The sequence below is a fragment of the Pteropus alecto genome, unplaced genomic scaffold (assembly GCF_000325575.1).
Source record: "Pteropus alecto unplaced genomic scaffold, ASM32557v1 scaffold25, whole genome shotgun sequence".
Classification (NCBI taxonomy): domain Eukaryota; kingdom Metazoa; phylum Chordata; class Mammalia; order Chiroptera; family Pteropodidae; genus Pteropus; species Pteropus alecto.
In genome coordinates, this window is record NW_006441955.1 from 29,078,152 (window position 1) to 29,089,919 (window position 11,768).

The 11,768-nt window shown below is 35.3% G+C and overlaps 1 protein-coding gene across 2 annotated transcripts in view; it reads right to left on the minus strand.

Annotated features, from left to right (window-relative positions):
• Window positions 1–11,768, minus strand: part of TTLL7 (tubulin tyrosine ligase like 7) — a 146,727-nt gene that overhangs the window by 49,585 nt on the left and 85,374 nt on the right. For both annotated transcript variants that reach the window (XM_006919353.3, XM_025052105.1), the window contains 4 exons: window positions 11,250–11,408; window positions 6,336–6,430; window positions 538–685; window positions 379–452 (listed from right to left, as the gene is read on the minus strand). In XM_006919353.3, the coding sequence (XP_006919415.1) occupies window positions 379–452; window positions 538–685; window positions 6,336–6,430; window positions 11,250–11,408 (476 nt within the window). The remainder of the gene's footprint in view (window positions 1–378; window positions 453–537; window positions 686–6,335; window positions 6,431–11,249; window positions 11,409–11,768) is intronic.

The window sequence follows — 11,768 nt, forward strand, 5'->3', positions numbered from 1 at the left end:
TCCTTCCTACATTTTCATTATTTGCCTGGTTCCTGATATATTTGAGTTTAAAACATAGTACAGCAAACTACTTCGAACTCACAGAAAGAATATTAGGAGACCTGAAACCTGACTTTTTAAAAATTCCACATTATAATAACCAAATAAGTTCACAGGATAATATCAGGTTTAAATGACCCCACAGAATCACCCTCAAGACTGGCTAACAGGAACTCTCTCATTTGCTGACGATATTTTCATTCTGGAAAGAAAATCAAATGAAAAGCACTTTCTCAGAATGAACTAAACAGTGCTTAAAACAAGCCAAAAAGGTTAAAAATGAAGATTAATTGTTTTGACACTTCACTTCTATAGTCTATAAAAAGGAAACATAGTTACCTATAGTTCCCCATATGCCGATTTTCATGTTCTTCTTTAGAGATCTGCTTTCGTACCTGAGCGAGTCTCTCTTTCTAGAAATGAAGAAATTTCACAAATAAAACCCGACAAATGAATTCTGCAATTCAAATTGTGGATATGTTGTTAAAATTTTCATACCAACTCTTCTTTCCGCCTCTCCAACTGATGTCTCTGCTGTTCCCAGTCTGAGGAACCTGGTAAGAGCCTTTTTATTGAATTTTGACCGTAAAGCCTCCTTTGAGCCTCAGCTTTTTGTTTGGCCAAGTTCCTCCTTTTATCACTGGTCCTAAAATATAAAATACAAGACCATACTCTAGAATTCAAATAAGCTCTGATCTTATCCATGTGAGGAGAATTAGCAGAAAGAGAGGCCCAGTCAGGATAGGAATCAATGTTTGTTAATACATAGTCACATACATTATATTCATCTAATCATCCATCAAATAAGGGTTCCCATACAGTAAATAGAAGTTCTAAAGGTAACAAAATAAAATGGAAACAGTATAGCAACTTACTAGCTGTACAGTCTTAGGTCTATTACCTGCTGAGTCTGTTTCCCCATCTATTAAATAACAATAATGGTTCCCTCCTAGAGTTCTTAAATAAAATTAACTTGTGGTAACATTAATAGCTCCTTAATAAATGTTGGTTCCTTTCTCCTCCTTCAACCAATTCCATTTATATTTAAGCATTCTCACTTACACTGACCACACTTCAGTATATTTTCAGTTCTCACTGAAATTCTAGCCTAATGATCATTATTTATTTGAAAATATCTGCATAGTCCTCATTTTTGCCCAATCATGAAAATTTAGTTACAGCTGTCTGATTTTTATAGGAAAAATCCTGTTGTGAGACAGGTTTCCCCTGAACCTCTTTCTTCTCTTGTCCCTCCCAAGCAGCTGGTGCAATCAGTAGAGAATCAGTGTTCAATGAGTACAGAGTTTCAGTTGGAACAGTTTTGCTCCTGTTCTGGAGAAAGATGGTGGTAATGGTTGCACAACAATGTGCATATACTTAACGCCATAGAATTGTACCCTTAAAAATAGTTAAGATAGTAAATTTTATGTTGTTTATTTCACTAAAATTTTTTAAATGAGCTAACATTCACTGAAGGGACAAAGCTAAATGTGCATTTAAATGAGAATATGAAGGAAACTGGATTTTGGGTGGTGAACACATAAGAGAATATATAAATGTCAAATTATACTGTACACTTGAAAATTATAGAATTCTATTAACCAATGTTACCCCAATAAGCTTAATTTAAAAAAGAAAGAATAAATAAACAAACAAACAAACGAGAAGACATGCAAAACCATGAACATGTGAAACAGTACCACACAAGGACTCTTAGAAAAATTAATTCATGGCAGGGAAAAGAACAAGCACTGATCAGATTGGCAAGAGATGTAAGAACTTGATCAAACACTGTCTTGTATACAATTTAAAGATCAAAAAATGCCTTGATGCAATGTCTAAACTTCGTCTGATACTGTGGAAACAATATAATGAGTATCTCAAAGTTTATAAATATCTCTTCAGATGCTGGCATCCCCCAGGGCTCTGCCCATGCCCCTCTTTACTTCTCAATATATATGCTCCAACTGTGTACTCTCGTCCATTAGATTCAAGGGCAATCTGTACATAGATGTCAGCCAAATAGATATCTCTATCTCCTGGGGTCCTGTATATCAAATTTCTCATATAACAATTCTGCCTGGGGTCTCAATGCTCCTCAAAATTAACATGTTTAAAATTGAATTGTTTCTCTTTCTACCATCCTTTATCACTCCTCTAAACATGTTTCTCATCTAAGATTTTTATATAAATAAATGACATATTGTCAAACAAGTCATCCATGCCAGAAACCTAGGAATCATGGGAGACATTGAATTCCTAGTACCTACTTCAATGGTAGTGGACACTCAATAAACACTTGTTGAATGACTTTGAGAGCAACAGAATGGAAGCTGGAAAATGAAGTGGAGGTTAGTGTTAGAAGAAGGAAGGAAACCAGTAAATTACTCCAGGAAAGAAATGAGAAGTCCTTAAACTGAGACTAAGAAAGTAAGTGGAGTCAGTCATATATTTGACAGGACTCAGTTGATTGATAATAAAGGAAGGAGTTAAAAATAACTCCTAGCTTCTAGCCTGGACATTAATGTGGATGGTTTTGCCATTAACTAGCAAAGCAAAGAGACAGAAAACTAGGTTTAAGTGATTATAATTGTATGTACTTTTCTATGAGCATATAGCTTCCCTTTTAAAAATGAAGCTACTTAAAGAGGAAATTTTACTCATTTTTGTATCTCTAGTTTCTAACACAATATAGGCCAGAATGTATGATTAGATTTAGTCTTTGTGGGTTGGCGGTAATTGATATCCTTAGCAGAAGAAAGGAAAAAAACCCAGCAAGAGAAACATGATTAAAGAAGAAGATAAATTAACTTTAGTCATATTGAATTTAAAGTGCCATCAGGACATTCATCCAATCATTCACCAGCCAGCTCATCACTCACTACATATTTATTGAGCCCCTATAAGACCAGAAGCACCCAGTGTACATGGTCAGCAGAGAGCTGCCAGCAAGACTAGGGCTCCAGAGTGGGACAGTGCTATGGAGAGGAACCCCAATCTATACCTTACTATATACAGGTATAGATTTGAGACTCCAGTGTCTGACTCATAAAGGATACCTCAAAAGTAAATGAGATTAACATAGAAGAAAAGAGGGCTGAGGCAAGAATCCAGAGAAAAAATGACAAGTAAGGGGAAGAAAGTAAGTAAAATCATAGGACAAAGAGGAATGCTCAAAGTTAAGTGAACTCAGAGAACAGAATGTCAAAGAAGGCCAGTAAGGATAAATTTTCAAGGGCAGGGTAGCATTAAATGCTGCAAACACCGTACACCTGCAGCTGGTGAACCAGTTCTAAATAAGGGCCAGATTATCTAATCAAATCTAATCTAATCTAACCTAATTAACAAACAGAGTATTTCACACTCATAGGACTCATGGGACTATGACTATCTTTTCTAGACTCTATTTTAATGATTCTATACAGCACTTATGGAGGAACAAAGATTCTTCTTATCAACCCATGAATACACCCACTAAACAGGATTGGATTTCCTTTTTATTATTAAAAAACCCCACTTTTTTACACATATTTTACTATTTATAATTATCTTGACTCATTATTCTTTTAATTGTTCTGCATATAGCCCTATTTGCGTTCTCTTATCTCTGAAGACCCTAAGCCTAATGTTTCAGAAAATTATTTTAATTTGAACTCAAATTATATTGTGCCATCCAAGTACATAGGGGATCAATTCTGACCTCTCATTATGAGGTTGGGTATTCCCATGGGTTTTGATGGAATACCCTGAGCAATCTACACTCTTCTGGATTTTCTTGAGACTAAAAGTATATGTTTACAAAACAAACTTTGAGCTATATATGGAGCCATACTACAAGTAAAGTATTGTATTAAGAATTGTGTAGAATACCAAAGCATGTACTACTTGACTCCGGGGAGCTTAAATCAAATTGAAAAGAAAAATCAGCCATGTCCAAGTAAAACAGCACAGAGCATAAGAGAGTAAACAAAATGATAAGCCATGAAAAAAAAAAAAGTTGCAAGAGTCTGATTAAAATGAGTATAAATAGGGAATTTCTGGAATCGCAGTACAATTTATCCAAAATTAAAACTGTACATATGAAAATTAACCCAATAATATGTAATAAAGAGGCAAAAATTTTCCTAGTGTTCTTGGTTCTGCTTATGTTCCCTTGATGTACCCCATCCCATACCTAGCCACAGTGAAATACAAATCTATCACATATATGCCTGTGGAGCTCTCCATGTGGTTGGAGAGAAAAAGCACATCTACAACATAAGCTTTATTAGCATATGCTCAAAATGTCCAAAATTGTGTTAAATTCTTTTAGTAGAACAATGCTAAGAAAAATAAGAAAGATGAATTCTGACTCTCTTTAAGTACAGAAATTCCTCACTGTTTAAATGTATATCTCACTTTTAAGAAGACCAAAAACATCCATAGATAATGTTCTGAACTGGTACCATCATTGGCCAAGTCAAAAGACATGCGGAAAAAAAAAAAAAGCAAGGCCTACTTATACAAGAGACAAGAGAATATAAATGGGGCTATATGCAGAACAATTAAAAGAATAATGAGTCAAGATAATTATAAATAGTAAAATATGTGTAAAAAAGTGGGGTTTTTTAATAATAAAAAGGAAATCCAATCCTGTTTAGTGGGTGTATTCATGGGTTGATAAGAAGAATCTTTGTTCCTCCATAAGTGCTGTATAGAATCATTAAAATAGAGTCTAGAAAAGATAGTCATAGTCCCATGAGTCCTATGAGTGTGAAATACTCTGTTTGTTAATTAGGTTAGATTAGATTAGATTTGATTAGATAATCTGGCCCTTATTTAGAACTGGTTCACCAGCTGCAGGTGTACGGTGGTTGCAGCATTTAATGCTACACTGCCCTTGAAAATTTATCCTTACTGGCCTTCTTTGACATTCTGTTCTCTGAGTTCACTTAACTTTGAGCATTTAATTTACTATTTTTTAATAGTAAATTTAAAAAGATTGTATAGGCATATTGCTTGAATAACACAAAATACTTGATGTACTTGTTTAAGCTAAATAAACAAAAAATTCCCATTCTACATCTCTTTCCTTTCTATTCATTTCTTTTAACATAATTGAAATATCAGTAGTTGAAATATCATAATTGAAATATCATTTTTTGATCAGGCAAAATATCAGTAGTTGAAATATCATAATTGAAATATCATTCTTTGATCGGGCAAAAGAAGGAGCCATTATGAAAATTTCTGAACAAATTTATATGTTGATCTCTTTTTTAATGGTGCTTTCCATATAAAGCTACTCCTCAATCAGGCATCTGCTAAATGCTTGGAAACATTTAAAATAAATAAATTGCTTGAAAACATCTCACAACTTTTCTAGAGTTCTTGAAATAACAATTAGAATCCACTGAAATAATAAAATCACTGATCTTAAATGACCTGAGAGGTCCTTTAATCTAACACTCTAAATGCTTCTGAACACTTATTATGGCTGACAACTCACTACTTCATTGACCAGTTCAGTTAAACTCTAACAATTTTTTTCACAATGAGCTAAAAGCTTTCCCATGTAACAGCATTCTGAATGTCTGCCATTCATGATCATGAACACTGGAACCTACAATCCCACTTCTGGGTATATATCCAAAGGAGTCGAAATTAGGATTCAAAGAGACATCTGCACTTCCATGTTCATTGCAGCATTATTCACAACAGCCAAGACATGAAAGCAAGCTGCATGTTCATCAGTGAATTAATGGATATAGGCAATGTAGTACATACCTACGATAGAATATTATTAAGCCTTAAAGAAGAAGGAAATCCTGCCCATGCTTTTCCATGGGAAGGTTACCTCTTACTACACTCTCTCTCTTTTCTGTTTACGCAGGTAGCATGATCTAGTGGCAAAACCACTGGACAGCAAGGTAGGATATCCATGAATGAGGTTTTTTTTTACTTCCTGAATGACTTCTCTGCTTTAGTTTCTTCTTGTAAGGTGAGGAAGGTAATCTAGAGGGCTTCCTAAAGTATCCACCAATTCAACTTCATACTTGATATTAAATAATTATACCGACATTGTAATTTAAACATATTTACTGTAAGTTCAGAGCAATAAATAAGAAGATAGAAAAACAGCGTGCTAGAGGAGGGGAAAAGATATTTAAAAAGAAAAAACTAAGTGGGTTTGAAGAATGGGATCAAGAAATTCAGACTATAAAATACAAAAAAATTACAAGTCAATCCCATGTATAAATGATTGCTCTATATCAAATGTAGTGAAAAAATTTCAAAAGACATAGGAAACACTTTACCTGATGTTTAGCAGCTTCAGTGCATTTAACAGCACTCCCCTTTTTACATCATAGTCAATCTTCTGATCAGTTCCAAAGCTTGGAGCTCGATTGATCTAAAATTTACAAAGAAAACAATGGAAGTTGCCAAATGTTGGTAGGCCAGTAAACATTCAATACATATTTCTTAATCTAATATGGGATCCCTAACCAACAGTAAGACTCTATGATAAATCTCTAAGCTCCATATGGTAGATAGCCCAGTTACTACTGCCATGGCTCTCTTCCCCATCACCCTAAGTCAGGGTGTTGCAAGGAACTGATTATTATCACAGCTCCCTTCCCCCTGCTGCCTTGGCTCTGATCCTCGGTCAGTATACCTGCCCCCTTCATCCTCTCCACTGTCCCCAACCCATTACCCTATCAACTCTAAGTTTTAAGTTTAGAGAAGTATTATTATTGTCCTGAATAATAAATAATAATAATAATAATAATAACAAAAATAATACACAAAAAGTAATGCATGTTACCAATATGGTAATAATTATAGGCATGTATGTGTTTAGAATGCAGGAACTATCAGTGCCCTCTTTTCACCTGCTTCAGTTCTTCTGGATAAACTGGTTTACTGCTACCTAAAAAATAAATTTGCTTTTTTCTATCTGAATCAAATAAGAATTCATCGGTTTCCATTTCCAAAGGCATTGACTATATTACTGAGAAGATATCATTAAGGATAGCTGCAGACTAACTTCTACGAGCTTTTCTAACTGTATAACGACTCACGGGAATAAATGAGCCATTTGTGGTGGTCATACTTTCAGACACCATTGCCAGGATTTCATTAAGATGAAAAATAAGAAGTAACTATATGTACCCTGAAATCCATTAGACAGTACACTACCACTTCAAGAACCAGAGTTTTATTTCTGTCTTTGTTGTTGTTCAGTTTTGTTATTATGAAAATGTAACAGGAATAGCAGGTGTTTAATTAAGTACTCCAGGAAGTCAGTGGGTTAGAACACTGCTGAGTTCAAAACTGCAGCTTAGTTTCATGACCAGCAACTAAACCCACAGGATCTCAAAACACATGTATACTATTAGTCATAGAAGAAGGTTGCCTTATACAAATTCATCGCCACGAGAGATAAGTGATGGCATGCATTTTACAACTGGCAGCTGAAGAAAGTATACCACATTATACTTAGGAAATCATCCAGAAATACAAATGCCTCTAAATAGAAATGTGGCACAGGATCACTGTAGAAAAATTAGTGAATAGAAGCTAAATAAACCACATAAACATCACCTGTAATCTGACTGCCTAATGTATTGTTAACCACTTGATAACTGGTCTTCCAGATATTTGCTATGCATACATATTTATAATATTCATTTTACCTTCCAGATACAGGTCTATATTAACGATACTATTTTGGAATCCAAGTTTTTCTCTTAACAAGGTATCATAAAAATCTTTCAAGCCATCATTTTGATGGATGCATGATGATCTTTTTATAGAGCTGTATTTTGATAGAGACATGCCATGCTGTATTATTCTTTGATTTCTAATTTAGAAAGTGACGAACATTTTCCTGTCTGAGTGATGTGGTCTCAAGGGAAGGGTTATTGTAAGAACATCCAGTTATTCCAGGTAAATTTGAGAAAAGGAGTTCATTAATCTGCTACTTCAAAGCTCTATGAATTTCCTCTTACGAGTACAGAGAAAGGATAAAGGAATATATTTTCTATAAAAGAAGTTTCGACCATTCCATAATGACTCAAATCTCTGGAATTTGTAATACAATTAATGACAGTTCTGCTACTACATGTAACAGGATTAAAAAATAAACCAGACATTTAGGAACTGATGATTAAGTGGTTCACCAAAATGTTATCTATCTGTATAAAATTCCCTAGGTGTCCCTTCCAAAAGTGCAGTCGGGAATTCCTACAGGCAGACCCCTCCCCCGGGATGGCAGTAAAGTCTGTTACAACACAATCTGACCCCTCTCTCTTACCTATGTCAGATTCTTCACAATCTCACCCTTCTCTCTTATGTCAGATTCTTCACAATCTCATCTCTCTCTCTTACCTATGTCAGATTCTTCACAATCTCACCCCTCTCTCTCACCTATGTTAGATTCTTCATAATCTCACTCCTCTCTTTTACCTGTCAGATTCTTCCCCCTACTATCATAGAAAATAAATTGATATATGAAGAATACACCCATATTGAACTAATATGTAAAAATGTAGAAAAACTTTTTCAGTTAACATTTTGGATTTTTTTAAGTTTTATGAGAAAGGTAAAGAAAAAAAAAATAACAGAGGAACCATAAACGTCTGACAGGAGAAACTCTGAAAATTAGGGCTCCATCCAAAATCTACAAAAATCTACTCTGTAATGTCGATGGCTTCTTTAATTCTTATTTCTTACCCCCAGTCTAAAATAGACAAACCCCAGAAGATGTTAGCATCTTATAGCTCAGCAGCTTATAAATACATGCAAAAATGAAAATTATTAGAAAGCAAATTAAATTAATACTACTTATTAACCATCCAAATCATAGTTGTATTGCCAAAGCAAACACCATCATTTCAAACATGTATCAAAGTATTCACAATAGATTCTAAATTAGTGCCATTCCCTCTGCCCAGTAATTTCCCCCCACCCATCCCCATCTCTCCAAGCCCTCAGCTCTTACCCCACCTTCTATAGTCTTAAATACTCTGTTCAGGTATTCCTGCTTCTGCAAAGATTTTTTTAACTCTCAAATACACACATGTACACAGATTAATCACTCTATTGTTTGTGCTGGTTCCCTGTTCCTTATATATACTTACAATTATTATCGTAAAACACATATCCAAGTCCCTACAAGACCAAGACAAGTATTCTGCCTTATTCTTGTTTCTCCATCACCTGGCAAAATGACTTATTAAAATTATTGCAAAGATACTTAAAGTATTATCAGTATATTCATACTCCAGCCAATTTCCACATTTTTCCCTAAAAATTATTTTCTATGCTTGATAATTTCTGCAATTTGCTGCTACAAATTATTACTGGCAATTATTCCAGTGAACTGAGAGTTATCACATTCTCAGAAGCACCTTCTACTTTATTCCACTTGATGGCGCCAAAAGGTTTTTAACAACATATTAGAACCACAACAATGCAGCTGGAAGAAATTACAAAGAAGCAAGACCTAAATAAGATTCTCTTAACCGTTTAAATCTAGTAAGTGTACATTATCCATAGCTGTTGGTTATTGCGGAGTTTTATTTTAATGTTTCTGATTGATCTGGAAATAATGAAAGAGAGAATAAAGTGTGAAGAAGCATTAATGCAAACAATGGTATTTTGAGCCTGTAAAGAAATTTCAGAATTCAGTCATTCAGTCATTTCTGATTTACCAAGCTAATGCAAAGCTCCAGTTAGGCAAATGCTTTTAAAAACAAGTAAATAAATATCTGGAAAGTTATTATTCCCTGCAATCCTTTCAGCTTCACCTCATGCATGTGCCCTCACTTCTTCCTCTCCCCATCAAGGATAAAAAACATGTAGCAGGGGTAGAAAAGAAAATACAGCTAAGAACAGGAAAGGATGACTGCAGACAAAATAGTGAACCTAAAGAAGAAAATGGCAGGCCTTAGGTGAGGGCCCATGTCAAGTGCTTTGATATCTAATCAATGGAGGAAGCAAAAGGATAAGCAAAATTCCTAACATTTATCTTATTTCTAGGACCCATACAGGAGCAAAATTTGAACTGACAGAACTGCATTTGATTGGAAATATAATACACATTAATTGCTCATAGTAGATTAAAACACACACAAAACCATTCAAACTGGAAAAGTGTTCTTTCCTAAAATATATATTTTCAATGTTTTGATGTTACCTGTCACTCGTTCAACTTGCTTTTGCAAGCCCTGATATTACAGGTATGACTGTCAACTTCTGTATTATTAACAAAAAAGAGATAATCAACTTAAAATGAAAGGCAGTTCTTGTTATATCTTCTATAGCAACATGTTCCTTAAAATGTAACTAATCTAGTAAACACTAGGTGTTGATATATGTGCTATTCTCCTGATAGTTTCCTAAGCACCGTATTTCATGTCTATGTACTCTACAACCCCAGATCCAGGAGCTGAGAGAGAACTGATAAACAGGGTACCACTGGACCACATGACTTCTAAGGTTCTTCTGGACTTAAATATAAATACGACTAGAAAGAAAGTTATAAAAATCTTAAACAGAAATCATTTTTATTTCTCCTTTATATTATTCTATATTTTCCCAATATTAAGTGACTTTTTATAATTACAAGAAAAATGATGACAATTCTGCCTATGTTAGGGACTGGTGGCAAACTCAAAGGCACACAGTTGACAGGCTGGACGTGAGGGAAGCCCCTGGTGCACAGTGGGGCCATAAAGGAGAATTCATACACCCTGGGGTGTTAGGTATTGAATACTGATTGATAAACCTTTAGAGCCTCTCTCTCCTGGAGAGTATGAAGGGGAGACATGATGAAGACAGGGAGGCTGTGGTCCTGAAGCCCAGGCACCCACAGAGAGAGAGAAAAGGCAACACCTAGAAGTCAGAAAGTGGTAGAAGCCACGAGGCTCAGAAAATACTGGAGGCTGTAGATTGCAAATCAGTAAAAGCAGATCCACACATATATCCAAAATTCCTGACCTAGAAATTTAGTACTAATTTGAGAAAAGTAATATCAAACACATATTGATCCATTCTTTGAACTATTCTACTCCCTGTATTTACATTCTCTTCCTCCCATATACTCCATTCAGGCTTCTTTCTGTTCGGTTAATGAGACAATTACGACAAGGGCACATTTTAAAAGCGTTTGTTTTAATACAGAAGAACATTGATCATTTCTCTTTCCTCTTAAATAAATGTCTTACCTCCAGAAGCCATGGCTTTAGTTTTCTGTCCAACAAAATATCAAATCCCAGGACTTCGAAGCAGACACTTTCACTTCCTGGAGGTTGACCAGGTCTGCACATTCGATATGCATGTAGGACATGAGGTTCTGCTACAATCAGGGTCTTAACAACCAATTCCTACAAGTATAGTGATTAAAAAAAAATGGTGAAAATGCCTTATTTCCTTGTATCTCATTTACATATGTGGAAATAAGGCCTGGACTCACAAGGCAGATCCTGGCCAAGTTCACAAAGCTCTATGGCATCGAGCCCCTGCCACTGCTCTGACTTTATTTCTTCCAACTCTCCCCTGCCCACTGTGCTCCAGCCATGCTCACCTTCTCAGGGCCCCTCTTCCCTGAACACTCTTCCCGATATCACCATGTCTGGCTCCCTGATATCCAGAGAGGCCTTCCCTGACTCCAGAGCCACCCACCCATCACTCCTTACTTCATCACTGTACAGCAGAGAATCAGCTGATCTTTTCCTTTTTTTTTT